At 41.4% G+C, this 16,448-nt stretch overlaps 1 protein-coding gene across 3 annotated transcripts; it reads left to right on the top strand.

The window, feature by feature from the left end:
• Positions 1-312: 312 nt before the first annotated feature.
• LAMP5 (lysosomal associated membrane protein family member 5) lies at positions 313-8,327 on the top strand. Of its 3 annotated transcripts, none has more exons than XM_072140480.1 (7): positions 313-457; positions 779-2,159; positions 2,330-2,502; positions 2,720-2,851; positions 3,157-3,262; positions 4,837-5,025; positions 5,904-8,327. In XM_072140480.1, the coding sequence occupies exons 2-7, from the start codon at positions 2,102-2,104 to the stop codon at positions 6,080-6,082; spliced, it is 837 nt and encodes a 278-aa protein (XP_071996581.1). In that variant the 5' UTR covers positions 313-457; positions 779-2,101; the 3' UTR covers positions 6,083-8,327. The 3 variants fall into 3 exon arrangements, with proteins under 3 accessions (XP_071996581.1, XP_071996583.1, XP_071996582.1); XM_072140482.1 differs by having other exon boundaries at positions 324-457; positions 1,988-2,159; XM_072140481.1 differs by lacking the exon at positions 313-457 and having other exon boundaries at positions 491-1,641; positions 1,988-2,159.
• Positions 8,328-16,448: the final 8,121 nt, after the last annotated feature.

Genomic DNA, 16,448 nt, shown 5'->3' with positions numbered 1-16,448 from the left:
ACTGTAATATTACAGATACTATAATATTCCCAGCAAGGTTACACAATGGTGGGAAACCCAGCCACTACATCTGAGGAGGACATACAAGGTCACTAAGACTTACCACTATGTGATAACAATGTACTAGGAAGTCTATGCAAATAGTTATTGCTTTTAAATGTCGTAATTTAGGGGGTCACTCGGTATCTTGGTAGAACACACGATGACGTAGAATGCATAATAAAGTCAAGTGAAGAAAGATTCATTAGTTACCACATCATTAGGCGGCAGTAATATCCAATCACCAATTGTCAAGTGCTTTGTTGTCTGCTAGTGATTTACATGTTCACCTCCTCAGACACCCCTGTAATCCTGCTGCAGGCGGTGTAGCACATCTTCACTGCCGCCTTGCATATGGGGGCGTAATTCTAACTTATCATCTGAAGCAGAATCGCAGGTTTTTCTTCTATGATATGTGGTAAGTACTAAACTCTTTGCATAAATCCAAATGCATTTCTACAAAGCGTGACTAAGAGCTATAAGTCTGAGTCACTGCCATCGTATACGGTAGACCCCCTGCAGGGTCTTCATGCAGCTGACACATGGATATGCACAATACTATTTCTTTCTACGTTCCTCTGTGGACTCATCAGAGCAGGGAGTGTGATTCACAGCTCATTGTGAGCCATAGCCTGGTCTAGACAATGGAAGGACTCTGAAAAGCATGTAAGCACTGTGTGAAACCTAGACACAGGGGGTCATTGCTAACACTATATTACCTTATCCCCAATGCATGCAGATGAGATCTGCGCATCAGATTCAGCAGCTGGGGCAGAGAGCAGCTGTCTATGTGGATGTGATGTCTCTTCAGCACCTTGGACAGCAATCACTTGTCTCTACTGTCTAGAGAGCTGACCTTCTGCACTGTGGACAGCATCACTTGTGTCTATAGAGATCATTCTTCTGGGAAGACTAAGTTTCTTTAGATTGGACAGCGATAACTTGGATTTACAAATATCTGATCTTCTTCCTTAGATTGGACAGCAATCATTCCCATTTACAAAACTCCAATCTTCTCCACTAGATTGGTCAGTGATTACTTGCATCTACAAAGATCTGATCTTTTTCCTTAGACTGGACAACAATCACTCCCATATACAAAACTCCAATTTTCTCCACCAGGTTGGGTAGCGATCACTTGTATCTTCAAAGATCTGATCTTCTTCCTTAGACTGGACAGCAATCATTTCAATCTACAAAGATCTAACCTTCTCCTCCAGATTGGTCAGTCTATTGAATCAACAAAGCTCCTTGGTCAGTGATCACTTGTGTCTATGGAGAGCTAATGGTCAGCAGAGAGTGTTGGCGATCATTGACATCAATCAAGATCTAGTCTTATCCGAAGACTGGGCAGTGATAACTTTTAAAGATCTTCTCTTCTTCACCACCTTGGTTTTCTTTATCAAGATCTAATGGACATCTGTAGATCAGTAAGCATTCCTTTACATCTATAAAGATCTAATCATCATTATAATCAGATTGGACAATGCTTACTTAATATTAGAACCAGAAGATTGGACAGTGATCACTTGCAGAGATTTAGTCTTCTTCAGCACCTTGGTCATCGTTCCCTATGAAGATCTATTCGACATCAACAGATTGGTAAGCGATCACAGATATCTAGAGTGATCTAATCTTCTACAGCATCTAAGTCAAGAATTACTGGACCCTAAAGAATTCTTTTCACATCCTTGAATTGTGATCATTTGTATGTAATCATCAGCACCTTAGATCTATAGATCGGATCCTCTGCAGCAGACTGGACACTGATCTCCTGTGTAGAGATCTACCCTTCTTCAGATGCTGGAACCTTGAACAGAGGTTGCTTACTGCACAACTCTTTAGATATTTATCACCTTACTTGGATTTTTAGCCACTGCAATCCTCTGTGTATGTGAATCCATGGTTATTCCAGCACTTTAGCAGCTATCACTTTTTTTGCCTGTAGAGAATCACATGGAAACTGTATAAGACTGAGGGCTGGATGACTGTGTGCTAGCACTGCTCAGTCCACAACCTGCATCCACAGGAGAACTAGCAACTGCAAAAAGTCCTTGCAAGGATGGATGTCTCTATCTCCACTCAGGTCCTGGGACTACACCTACTCCTTCTTCTTGCCTGTAAGTATTGCTATTTATTAAAACTATGCACTATCCATTCATAGACTGTAACATTGATTATCCTGAGCTAGCATTGCATTGATAGTACTAGCACCATGTGTACTGTATGCAGCAAGACTGCAGTCTGTGCCCTAGCAAGAAGTCAACGATGTCTCTTCTTTATTCTCCAGGCAGCATTGCTCCTAACAGGGCAGAGCAAGAAGTTGAGAATCTCTCAGGGCTTTCTAGTAATCCAGACAAAAATATCTTTGCCATTCGAGAAAATGGGACGACGTGTCTTATGGCCGAATTCTCAGCTAAGATCCTTGTTCCCTATGAGGTCCCCTCCAGTAATGAAGTGGATGTGAGTATATGATGAATGCATTAACTATGTATGAGGACTGGATTTGCAAAGTTTCATCTTGTACAGGAGCAGTAAATGAATGGGTTAAATAATGCACAAGGACTGTATATATGCATATATATATATATATATATATATATATATATATATATATATATAGATGCATGTAGTGTATACTATAGCTCCATGATGATGATTATATTATATTATGTCTCAGTGGAATCCAGAAGAAGCGACTATCCAGTTACCCAGAGATACAGAAATAAGGGGGAAATGTTGGAATAACGAGTCTGAACTGCATCTGTCATGGTCGGACAAATCTTACACACTGAAATTATTCTTCGTCAAGGTAACTCAGTCTATGCGGTATTATACGGGGAGTCATTGTAGGAGAGATGTAATGTAGCACATGTAGTCGTGGCTTATGCTTTCTCTTACAGCATTGTACTGATGTAGAGTCGAGTTTGTCTTTACTAAGGAAAAGTTGAATTCATCCTGATGTGGTGTTGAATGTAGATTTATCAGAATTGTTTCTAAATTCTAAGCAAAGATCAATTATATCATTATTATAGTTAAAATTCTGTAATCTGGGTGTTTGGGCTAATACTGACTATGAATATTAAAAGGTTCAGCAATGCTTTATGTTACCCGTAGGATGGGCAAGATTCTACGAAATCCACTGGAAGAAGCTGGAAAATGAATAAAGTTCAGTTCATGTATGACTTATCCGACCGCACAAACTTCAAAAATGGTGCAAGACGTGAGTATCTGCAGCCACTGCGGCATTCGCTATCATTCCCATTGTCCAAACTCCAATCACGATTGTCTACTCGAGCACGCAGCGAAGGACCAGGAGCTTGCTGCATTGTACTTCCTATACACAGGGCTGGAAAATACCTAGGGTTATTGCAAGGAAGCGTTTGACTATGTGGAAACCCACAATTTCTGTATTATCTACAGAAGAGTAAGTCAGGAAGGTTTATGTGGGTGGAGGAGAAGGATCTGCAGTAGCTGACTCATTTTGTTCAGTTGACTGCGGATGTGCCACCAACAGATGTTCCTCCAGCTCGGAGTCCATTGCTTGTTTTTCCGCCCCAGGCGCTCCCATCTGGGCCTTCATTCTATGGCTCTGTAGGTTTATCATCCTAATGTAGTATGATGTCTAAATGACAATCAATTGTAATATTTTACAAAATCTCTTGGGCCCCAAGAAAGATCAGTAAGAGGGCTCCCTACATACCAAGTGGTCATCCTGTACCATATACTGGGTGAAACTAATTCCTCTGCCAACACCTAAATGTACACTCACATCAGAATTCACTTTGTATATGGTGTGGATATGGTTATTGGGGCAGGGTCCAAGGAGGATATAGTGTCCAGAAGAAGAAGGTGTTTTGGGGTCCAAGTAGGTGATATTGTTGGATGACTGTGTGGTGGTCTAAAGAGGAGATATTGATGTTGGATGACCTGGGGGGGCTATTATGTGGTCTACCTAGTGCATCACAATACTTTGTCCTGGCCTGGCTAATATACCAAATGAGCAACCATTGCAACATTAGTTTTATCAAATCCGAAATTGTATTCTCTGGTCATAGTTATTTCATATAATATCTTTAAGGTGTTCATCTTTCTGATTGGAAATTGACAATTCTTTGAGGGTTATTTCTCTTTATTACGGACATTTGTGCATGTTTTTTTTTTCTTTTTCTGGGTTTAGCACTTGTTTAATTTATCTTAGAATGGGATATATCAGTCATGTGTGTCTGTTGGTTTTTTTAGTAGTTCTGTAGTCACCACTAGGGGGAGCTCATTGTATATGAATTTACAGACCGTTGGGTTTACAGACTACTGCCTAAACTGTATTCAGTTCAATACAAAGGCTTCTGACCTCTACAGAGTAGAAACTGAAGGAAAAGGGTTTTTACAGAAGTTATTGTGTACTGAATCGTTAGGCTATGCCAGCACTAGTACTTACCCCAACACAGTATGTGGCTATAAACATTCTTAAAGGGAATCCATCCTGTCAGTAGTCTTGACTAAACAAATTTTCGGACAGTGTTAGCTATTTGCCCTGGAGCTAGTAGTAGCAAGACTGTGACAGGCACTTATATTCCAAGATTGCAGCTGAACTGATACCACTGCTGTAGTATTCAAGCAGGATCCTGCTACAGCAGTGACCAGTAGCAGAGGGGTTGGGCTGTGCTAGACCAATGGATTCTAAAGTCTGTGATTATTCACCTGCCAAGACTTAATAGGAAACAGAAAGTACATAACTTATTAGACATAATTGATGATATTGTCCTTTTCTAATTATTGATATTGTTTTCTTCTTAGCTGGAAAGCACACTGCCAGTCGCCATCACATTTCTCTCATGGTCACACCTGTTGGGATGTCCTATGAATGTGAGGCCAATGAAAAAGTCAGTTTGACCTCCACCGATCAGAAGAAGACTGTTGTCTTGTACCTGTCTGAAGTCCACATTCAACCATTTGATATAAAGAGTGACTTTGTCTACAGTGAAGGTAAATCTTTTAACATATATAATATTATTTCAAATCTTTGTATGTACTATTAATGTACCGGTGCTGTTAATGTACCTGTTCTTTTCCATGTTATGCTATGTTGAATTTACATCTTTTATGCTTCTGCCTTTATCCCCATGGTGACAGACTACAAATAAACACTGTGTAGTCTGATTCTGCAACCATAGTATCTTCTTTGTGTCCTCTACTTCATTGAGTAACATACAAGAGCTTGGCAAGGGGAGGGTTTTCCTAGTAGTCAAAAAAGATGGAGACACAACCTATTGGCATTGGAATTACAAATGTAAAATGTGAAATTTTTAAACTAAACTAGAGACTTTACTTATTTTATGGGGTAAGATGTTAAAGGAAGTCAAGAACTAATATAAAATAAAATAAAACTAAACATACTAGCCTATCATGCTCTTCTCCTCGATCCTGATTTTGGTCTTCTTCAAGCTTGACACACCGGTCTTGAAGATGACCAGCACCGAGATCGAGAAGAAGGTGTTTAGTTTCATTTTCCTTTATATTAGTGGTTGATGTCCTTTAAAGGAGTTGTAGCAATTTTGCAAGTTATCAAGAGACTACGAGGCAAAGACCTCACCATTTAGGTTCTGACGGGTCCACGACCATGAGAACGGACCCCAAGGTAATCCAGAGAACGGGTGTCCTGTTCTGACTAATAGGTGGAGTGACAGGTTGAGCATACGTCCTGATGCTCCATCCAATAGTATGTCGAAAATTGCCGTGCACGGCAATTTCTAAAGCTGGAGCAGCAGGGCCATACTGACCCACGAGGCCAATGATGTATATTTTGAGATTCCAATAGAGAAGAACAAGGTTTTACTTATTTTTTGTTCTCTTTCCTATTCCAGAGTACAAATGCCTCACTGATCAGAGAAAACAACTTGAAGAGACATTACCTCTGATTTTAGGCCTAACCTTGGGAGTGGCCATCGTGATCATCCTGGCTGTATATCACGTACACCATAAAATGACGGCCAACCAAGTGCAAATCCCACGAGACAGATCTCTATATAAGCACATGGGATAGACAAAGACTTACTAGGCACATTGATTATCAGGTAGAAAAGCAAAGAGCACTTTCCTGATATTCCTTCCACTGTCTTCCTTCAAGCTGTATCCTACAAACATTTCCTCACTTAGCTGTGACTTGTGGGTAGTGTTCACTTTTACTGCACTGGAAACCAATCATCTGCTTTAAGCCTTATGCACATGGCACGGGTGACTGCACCACCCTGTATGAGGGCACGTCAAGTCTCTGCGGTGCCATGCTATGGAGCTCTGGGCACTCTATGCCTTGTCATATGGGGCCCATATCATTGTATACTAAGGAGAGAGACTCCATAATATGACACCAAATAGAACATGACGTGTAATATAGAGGTAAGGGACCAAGCACTCGGTACGGTGCTGTATTATGGTTCCATACCGCTAGGAACTGAGCCATAACATGACAATGTGCATGAGGTCTAACACTTCCAGTGTAGAATCCATGGCAGTCTCAGTATATGTTTCTTTGAAATATTGTTTTAAAAAATGTATTATAATTATTATTATTGGTAAGATTATTATAACTAGATTTAGAATACAACCATCAAATATCAGTCGTGAGCTATACAGCTCTCCCTCTACACTCCACCCTCCAGTACAAGTGTTGCCTCCATTTGTCCATTCTTGAGTGTGTTTTTTTACAAAATGGCTGCCAACTATGTAGAGTTGGGTCGTCTTATTAAGATTAAGATTCCCGCTTCAGCCTGTGCCAGTTTTATGGTATTTGGTATAGCAAATAGGGCTGACAGAGACTTCTCCACCCTGGCTGGACTGCTTTAAAAATTGTCGATGAGGCATCAAATTAGTGAGAAAGTCTTAATTTCAATGATGACTTGTGCCTTCAGGAATTGTTTATGGCATCAGATATACTCAACTCATCCTCCTCCCTTTACCCACTAGACCTTAGTGGGGTAAAACCTTAAAGGGCATCTACCACCAGAATGAAGGACTGTATGCAAATGAGCCTGAGGCTCCGTATGTGTTAATGGAGCCCCCTAATTTGCATACAGTCTTCCAATCTTGTGTTAGATGACCTTTAAGGTGGTTGTGCCAACTATTTTAGTTATAACCTATCCATAGGATAGAGGATAACAACCTGCTGGAATCCCCATTGATCACAAGAGTGGGATCCCCAGTTATTCCGGAGGAAGGGGGACGCATGCTCAAACTGCCTTTCCATTCAATTGTATGTCAGCCAAGCGCTGTGCTCAGTAATTTCTATCTTTGGCACTGCCTTTCATCGTATATGAGAGTATCGGAGATAGCAAAATGCTGTGCTTGCAATTTCTGGCACTTACATACAGTTGAATGGAGTGGCATGACCCATAATCTTCCGACCCTGCAACCATTCTCCATCCCATTCGTGTGATTGGTGGAGGTATCAGTAGGGGATAATTTAAATAGTTGGTACAACCCCTTTAAGGCACTTTAACCCAATGAGATGTGGCCTTTATCCAATGGGAAGTGTTTTGGACTTTCAAAGCATACAGCACATATGGCAGCCATTTTGTGAAATTAAAGCATGGCTCCAAAATCTACAAACAGAGGCAGCAGCTTCAAAAGGTAGGGAATGGGTACAGCATTGACCATGTAGAGAGGAATATTTCCATTGCATTGGGGGGTCATGTTCCTGTAGCACATCACCGCTATCTATGTGTATTAGAAGGGTGCGCTACATTACCAGCATAGCGAGCCGTGGTGGTACTACCTAATGGTTGTTATATCTATACATATCTAAGGCCATATATTACCATCCATTACTCATACCATGACAGGAACTATGCATGTTAGATAAAATATCAAAATCTAAGGCAGAAAAACTTATAAATATTGTTAAATACTATTTAGCTTTACACACAGTTTTTATGGACAATTGTAAACACCAAAAATTGTCAATTGCTTTTCTACTGCAGACAGACGCTGAGTGTTTCCCTTTAACTAATAGATATTTTAACGCTATTGTATGACAATTTTTTTTTTGCTTAAAAGCGAACAAAAAACTAACAAGCCTCATCTATAAAACAAAGGGAATAAATGGAGCGTTCAGCCCAATACAATTTGTTCTGGTAACATCAAGCCCAGGCGGCCATTATGGGTCACCATCTGCAGCGGTTCGGATACACGGGGCTGTATGAGTGGCGGAGGCATGCTGCATGCTTTGTTATTGTGTAATAATGGACATGATGACATCACACTGTAAAATACAGCTTTGGCTACTATGCATCTCCCTCCTTGTTGTCAAGAGAATGGCTGTGTGTGTGATTTCAATATTTTTGGTGACATTATACAAAATGGCTAGAATTAAAGGTGTTTTGCAAGGTAAAAAATATTCATGCCCTGCCTTAAAGGGATTTTTACCATGTTTGATTGATCACCCCTATCCTCATAATAGGGTATAGCAATCTGATCAACGGGGTCCTGTTATCACTAATTGATGCCTCCTGCCCCTGGTGATTTTGTGGCCCCTAACTGGTAAATTTTGTGGGCCCCTCACTCCCTGCAGAATGATAATCCAGCCCTGTGTGCACCTGCGAAGGGAGGAGGGTTTTCTGTGACTAGGGGCCCCTTCTCCTCCTTGGGGCTCCCTGAACACAGTCACACTCAACCCCCCCTGATGGCAGCCCTGTGTCTTGCTACACTATTGAAAAATATGGGAGCATCAGGAATTCCAGAGGACACGGCTCATCTTTCTCCGGTCAGTGAATGGATGTGCCAGAGATACCTGAGCGCTGTGCTCTGCAATTTCAGTTTAGAATGGAGCGGTAAGAAGCATACAGAGCATCCTCAAGATCAGGATAGGGGAAGGGAATAACAATTAAATGTGGTACAACCCCTTTTAGAATAGGTCATCAAAATCAGAACCAATAACCACTAAAACTAAAATGGAGCAGAGAGCTCCATTCCAAGTGAGGCCCTAGACCTTAGCTCTCATTTAAATAAATAGGAGCTGGTTTGCAGTAACCTGGTCAGACCACTGCACAAAGAATGGAGCTGTCTGATTTCTCTTCCAATTCTCAGTATATCAGCTATTGAGAAGCGCTGGTCTGTGGGGGTGCTGGCTATTGGGCCTTCACCAATCCATTAATAATGGAAGCCCATTCATTCCATGGTCATACTTCTTTTCCCATCAGGCAAGTGACCCATGATATACAAGCAGATTGCTGGGGTAAAAGAAACCAATCCTACAATATGGGGATCAGCACATTGCTGCGCCAAATACTTTATAAAAATGGGTTGTCCATATCAGATAAAAGGTAAGGACTAGTGCTGAGCTAGTGTCTGGTTTGTACCAAACTTTGCAGGTTGGGGTCCGGATTAAGGTAAAGTGTCTACTCATCACCAGTAAGGACATAATTCATAGGAGAAGAGACATTACCTCTTACGGTCTAACCGTAGGACGTCTGTCGCCATCATTCTGGTAATCATTAAAATTACTTCAACGAAACAACAAAATCATCTCTACTACATCTACATTTATAGCATGGACGCAAAACTGATCTTTAGTCAGAAAGATCTTTACTATGCTCATTTGGAAGCAAACACTGGAGAGTGAAATACTGTAGGGTACCCATTTATAGGTGGTGCAGTGCAGCGGAGACAGATTTCTTCCATTGGATGGGGATCTTCAAGGACAATGTGCACAGTGACACCACCCTATAGTGCGCTCAATCGCCATCTTGTTTGACAACTCCCCACCGCCCACCCTAGTAGACCAGTTTTCAATAAAATTTACTTTTCCTCGCAGAGAGGTTTGACTATATATACATGAAAATATGTACATAAACACTAGAAAGAATGGGGAATCCTTCTGGATGTGCTTTGTAGCACTGCAATATCAAATTCAACTTCAGAATTTGTGTAAGAGAAGCAACAGGATAAATTGTGGCACATACGTTTGGCAATGCCTACAATTATGTGGCGGCTTCTTTCTTCTTCTGCTTTTCTACTGATCAGATGTGTCTGATATTTGTCAGGGAGCAGAGCAAAAATCTCTACCAGTTCCGACCTGGAGCCTCTAAGTGGAATGTGGCACGATAGAATAGACGGGAGGAATTGTAAGACTGGGGTTCTCCCCTTTGTGTCCAATTGCCTTTGGAAGTCATCTCATAAGTCAATAGCAACATCTGCATGTCATTTATTATTAGTACAACTACGGTGTTTTATTTTTCAAAGCCTCAGAGCTTTCTTAGAGAACACTGGCGATCAAACAGCCTCATGAAAACCAAGGAACACAACAGGAAGCTCAGGGATAAAGTTATGCAGAATGAATTGCATAGGTTACAAAATAACATAATGCCCAAGCTCGGAGGCAAAGGATATTGCACATCTGCTAACAGCCTGCGAGCTCTCTCCAAACAGCCTTAATGTATAGAGTATAATGTACATCAATGAGGAGTAATCAATCATATTTATTCATGTGTTCAAATAGTAATAGTCCAGACGAAGGGGCGTAACTTGAGGGGTTGCAGAGGGTGCGGTCGCAACCGGGCCCATGAGGCCTAGAGGGCCCATATTGTGTATCTTTCCTATATGAGAAGACTAGTACTATAGATAATACATTATAGTTGGGGGCCTGGCGCGCATTTTGCCCTGGGGCCCATGAACCTCAGGTTACGCCACTGTCCAGACGTAAATTAATTTTATCTCAGAAGATCCCCTACTTTCAGTCAACATGTCGGGGTGGTGCCAGAAGGATGAAGGTACTGAATCCTTATTGCTGGTGGTTATACATTTCATTAAATAACAACCTATATTATAAGCCAGAAGATAATTGGATTTTTCCCTTTAAAAGTTAATGTTGATAAAGTAATTTTTCAGAAGTGTTAATGTAGCTATACTGAATGAAATGAGTGAATTCCCAGAGCTGTAGAGAAAATCTAGTGTAATTGTTTCTTTCAGAAGAGAAGCGTGCGGGGGTCTCCCTGTAATCAGCAGCTGTCGTGTGATGGATACAATTCATTGCACACATGTAGTGGCACACAAGGGAATTGCTGACGTGGCATTCTTTCTTGTGTCTGCCTAATGTGCCAATAATCAGAGACTGATCTCCCGTGTCAGGCCATCATGTGCTGAGGGACATCACGTTTTACTACGGGTAATGACTACTAAGTCAAATTGAAATGTATTTTTAACGGCCGGCCAGGTCACAAATCTAGTTGTGTGACCCAATGTAGAGAATTATCATTTTACCTTCTGCAGCTCGAGACAGAAAAATATAGTGGCACAATATTATCAGAACTTTTTTTTAATTCGGCTTGATTTCAGTAATTACATAGAAAAGGACTCCATAGTATTGGTGCTCTACAATAAATCCCCGATCCTAGTACATTGGGGCACATTTACTAAGGGTCGCTCTGCGCACTTTAGGCAAACTGTTCACGTTCTTCATTGCTAAAACAGCTTGTACAGGTATTTAAGAAGTGTAGGCCCTGAGATTGTGTTGCACGCAACCATTTTGTGGCGAACCTGCACTGGTCTCTATGCGTCACAGATTAGGGGGCGTGCCGTCAGACGATCCAACTGATTCACACTGAGTGCTGGATTTAACTTTCAAATTTTGTTGCACGCCCTACGTTAAAGATGCACCACTAAAAAGATGTTGAACTCTGTCGGACCAGTGCGGGGAAGCGACAGATTCATGATTTCTGGAGCACAATCTTAGTGAATGACAGACAATGCACTTTCTGTGAATTAGAGTGGCATTGTAAGTAAATGTGCCCCAATGGGGGTCATTTACTAAGGGCCCGATTCGCATTTTCCCAACGTGTTACCCGAATATTTCCGATTTGCGACCGATTCCCCCCGGGATTTTGGCGCACGCGATCGGATTGTGGCGCATCGGTGCTGGCATGCACGCGACGGAAATCGGGGGGCGTGGCCGAACGAAAACCCGACGGATTCGGAAAAAACGCCGCATTTAAAAAAAAAAAATCTCACCTTTAAAGAATGGAGGGGTCTGTAAGTTTTCATCATAACTATACTGTGACTATGAGAGACAGAGGGGCTTATTTACTAAGGGTCATGCTACTCACTTTTGTCGGACTTTGCACCTTTTTAGGGTATTGCACAGATTTGACAGGTATTTAACAAGTGTCTGCATTGGGATTGTGTTGCATGCCATCGGATTGTGGCGCAGCTGTGCCGGCTTCCATGCAACAGAAATCGGGGGGCGGGCCGTCGGACTATCCGACTGATCGGACTGAGCGCAGGATTTAACTTTCAAATTGTGTCGCAAGGTCAAGCACTTACATGCACCAGGAAGAAGAAGGTGAACTCCAGCGGACCTGAGCAGGGAAGCCACACATGCAGGATAACGGACGATCTTAGTGAATGGCGGCAGAGTGCATTATCGTCGGACAATGCACTTTCTGTGCATTCCGCGGACCAGGTAAGTAAATGTTCCCCATAATCTAATAAAAATCCACAAAATCACATTGTGGCCCAAATTTATTAAAGCCCCTGCACGATTTTATGTTGGACTTTGCACATTCTTTTTTAATCAAAATGTTTGCACACGTATTTAAGAAGTTTCCGTGACAATGGCTGAACCATTGCCCAGACTACACAAATTTCTGCACTGAAAGGGACATTTTGGTGCTCAGACGGACCGTGGGACACATTTATCATGCAATGTCCTATTGTGTTGCACGCTCTATGTTAAAAGTACACCAAAGTTGGTGCATTTCTCAGGACAGTGGCGGTGATTTAAAAAAAATTTACATTAATTAATTATGACATTACATTTTATTGCAGGAAATAAGTAACTAAGCAATAGAAAATCACAACTTATAATTTGGCCTCATTTGCTCAGCGTGGTGGGAGGGATCGAGCGACACCCCTCCCCTCTCCATTGAAAGCCGCGCTGCACATGTCCTATACTTTGGGATGTGCTGCCTGGCTAGGCAAGGATTTTGGCCTAGTTCTCCATACAGATCTTCTAGGCATCTATGTTGGGCAACATTGAGTTTCAGTCCCTTCAAAGATTTTTGATTGGGATAGGCCACTCCATGACCCTGAAATGCTTGTTATAGAATAGTTCAAATAACTGGTCCTGGAAGTTCTTCAATCTTCTTACTGAGGGAAGGAGGTTTTTGGCCAAAATATTGCAATCCCACCCCCACGTTTCATGTTTGGGACAGTGTTCTTGGAGGTTGTGTATCAGCAGTGTATTAAATACTTATTGTCCCCACTGTATTAGAGAGCTTGTGCCAAGTTGGATCGCAATCCCCTTTCTACAGGACGTTACAAATCTGATTAATGAGGGTTTGAAGGCTGGGACCCCCATTCAATACTAAGGAATTGTTAGAAATAGTGACAAAGCCCAATTAATCCCAAAGTATTGAGTGGAGCAGCAGGGTCCATGACCAATTAATGTGAACAGAACCCCATTCTCCTGAACAGTAGGATTGTCCTCCAGATCAGTGGGGGGCCTGGAGTAGGACACCCAATGATCACACTGTTATTCCCCTTTTCTTTCACTGCACCATGAACAGAGACCTAAAACGCTGCTTGGTGTGGGGACTATGCCCCCCCCTTCAAAAAGCAATGGTCTATGCTGAGTATGGGAAATCAACTCCTTCAAAATATTTTTTTTCTGTTATCGGCGCTGTATAAAAACCTACATCTTAGACTCAAAAATCCATATATCAAAATCAAAAGAATTGATGAATTTCTGTGATGAGTCTAATAAGCATTTACCGCTGTTTGGGTCATTTGCACAAGTGACAAGCATTTCAGAGAAAACTCGGCAGTGAAAGATCTGGCTAAAAATAAACAGCACAGCAAAGAGTACGAGCCGGAAATAATGCAAACAGAATGGAGTCATTTCACCCATTCATCCTCTAATCACAAAGCTTGTACTTTCATGGCTCCAGAATTAATAATTCTGTGGTGCAGCGTAAAATATCTACAGATCTGCAATAATTGCTAAAGTCCTCCATCACTTTGTGTAATGTGAGTTCGGAATGATCTTTTTCGCAGATTATTTGATCGTTATTTACATTTTTCACATCACATGACTCTTGTCATTGTGAGGTCACATGGCTATTGTGAGGTCAGTAGCTGGAACCGATCCTGATCAGGAGACTGGGGTACTGTTTACATTAACTGGTTATGGATCCTGCTGCTCCACCCAATACTTTGAAATTCTCGGAAAATGCCACAGTCTTAAAAAGATCAGAAGGCGTGCAAAAATTTCCTTAAATGTAGGAACAGATGAGTTTAGACCATTGTATTTGTGGTTTACCTCAGAAATTCTCTACAGATTCTTAATTTCCTAAATTTGTCTGAAACACATTGCCACGCCTACTTTCATGAGCAAAATGGTTATGTTTCTAAAAATGTAAATGTGTTCATGAATTGGCAAGAACCAATTTTCTTTAGTGCCAAAAGTTTGTGAATTTCTAAAATGAATGTGCTTGACTGATCTCTCTAATGAACAGTGTGCACTCAGCCCCCCCTATTTGTATACAGTTAAAGAAGACCCGTCACCAGAATTTTAACACTCACACCAGTATTAACTCTTGGTAAGGGGTAAAAGTCCTCCCCACTTCACCTACAATTATCAGCTACTGAGGCATTGTACCTTAATAACAGTCGCTTTTCTGATATGCAAATTAGTAGACATAAGATGAGAGTCATGCTTTCTCCAGGCTGCCAATGAACCCTGCCTCCCTCTATCTCTTCGATCTGGAACTGAGCACACAGGAAGTCTTCTCCCTGCCCACTTCCTGTTCTTACCAGAATGTAAACAGGACTTGCGTAGTCCCGGCTCACAAGCCGGAGCTACTGCGCATGCACAGAACTCCAGCTTTGCAGACGAGTGCGTGCAGCTGTTTGTCGAAAATAGAAGGGTAGGAGAGATTCAAAGAGGCTACTGGGGCGTGGAGTAGAGGAAGCTCCCGCCCCACAGAGCGGCTACTCCACGCCCCAGTAGCCTCTTAAGAAAATTTGCATATTGATCAGATAAAAGATTTCTAATGTTCTGGGGCAATAAATTATTTGCTGAAAAAGAGCCAGGGCTACAATATGTTAGAGGAACCTGCTACTGCATGATGGTAGGTTTCCTTTAAGATATTAAATAAAATCTGCATACAAATATTTGACCTACAATAAAAACTTGCATACATTTACCCTTTACAGTCAAACCCAGTTTTCGTCTTTCTGGCCAGGCCCAATTTGTAGAATCTGACATGTGTCACTATCAGTGGCTATTTTAGAACCGCTTTAGAACGCTATAACATATCCCGGTATTCTTTAAACTGTTTTCTTGTGACTCATTGGGGGTCATTTACTAAGGGCCCGTATCGCTATTTTTCGTTGGGTTTCCCGAAAATTACCGATTTGCGCCAAATTGCCGGGGTTTTTGGCGCACATGATCGGATTGTGGCGCATCGGCGCCGGCATGGACGCGGCGGAAATCGGGGGCGTGGGCGTCGGAAAAGCCGACGGATTTGGAAAAAAACGCGGAATTAAAAAAAAAAGTGTCGCTTGACACGCGCTTACCTGCACCCAAATATTAATTTTTGAGGGACCTGCTTAGCTTTTAAGTGACTTTGAGAGTCATAGATAAAAGAAAAACCCTCTTAAATTCCCCTATTATAGAAAATACACCCCTCAATGAGTGTTAAATTACATTTTAAAAAGTTTGTTAACCCTTTATGTATTTCATGGGGTAACAACATCATGAAGGTACAATTTGGAAATTGTAAATTTTTTTTAACAATACATTAACGTTTGGTCCACACTTTCACAATTAATTCTCCTGAGTATGCCAATATGGGCACACAGCCGTGCATGGAAGTGCCATTAAGATAAGCCATAGCAAATTTCCATTGTCACATTTTACAGGCTATAAAATTTATAAAACTTTTGTAATGTGGACATGTGAGGGATCATTTTTGCAGGATAAGATGAACACATACTTAATTTTGTGGCTTCTATAGCTCATTGATAAGATTTTATTAACTCATTCTGGGTAGAGGTAAAGAAAATCATCAATTTTTGTTTATTTATTTTTTTGCCATTTACTGTACTATAAAAATACGAAGTTATCTTTATAGTCTGGGTTGCTATGTTTACGCCAGTACCTTAGAGGCTCTGGCCTCTTAGTAAATCCGAAAACCCGCTCTACCCGTCTTTGATTTGTAAAGCGCAACGGAATATGTTGGCACTTTATAAGATTATTATTCTTATTGCCACCAGAATTTGACCAGTTTAGACGAGGTCAGACCTGGTCGAGATTTCAGCTATTGTCTCCTCAGATTTTCAGGTGAAAACTATAGTAAATACGTTGATCTGAGGTGTTCACCACCTGTCTGTCTCATCCCCCACTCAAAATGACGTGC

Source organism: Engystomops pustulosus, chromosome 3, assembly GCF_040894005.1.
Source record: "Engystomops pustulosus chromosome 3, aEngPut4.maternal, whole genome shotgun sequence".
Lineage (NCBI taxonomy): Eukaryota > Metazoa > Chordata > Amphibia > Anura > Leptodactylidae > Engystomops > Engystomops pustulosus.
Note: the sequence above shows the minus strand (reverse complement) of the source record. Positions and strands in the feature narration are given on the sequence as shown.

Bases quoted from the DNA above. Each gene is read 5' to 3' on its own strand.
- LAMP5 (XM_072140480.1), top strand. From the start codon at position 2,102: ATGGATGTCTCTATCTCCACTCAGGTCCTGGGACTACACCTACTCCTT. The intron at 2,160-2,329 runs GTAAGTATTGCT...TTTATTCTCCAG, and splicing joins CCTACTCCTTCTTCTTGCCT to GCAGCATTGCTCCTAACAGG. The intron at 3,263-4,836 runs GTGAGTATCTGC...TTTTCTTCTTAG, and splicing joins CTTCAAAAATGGTGCAAGAC to CTGGAAAGCACACTGCCAGT.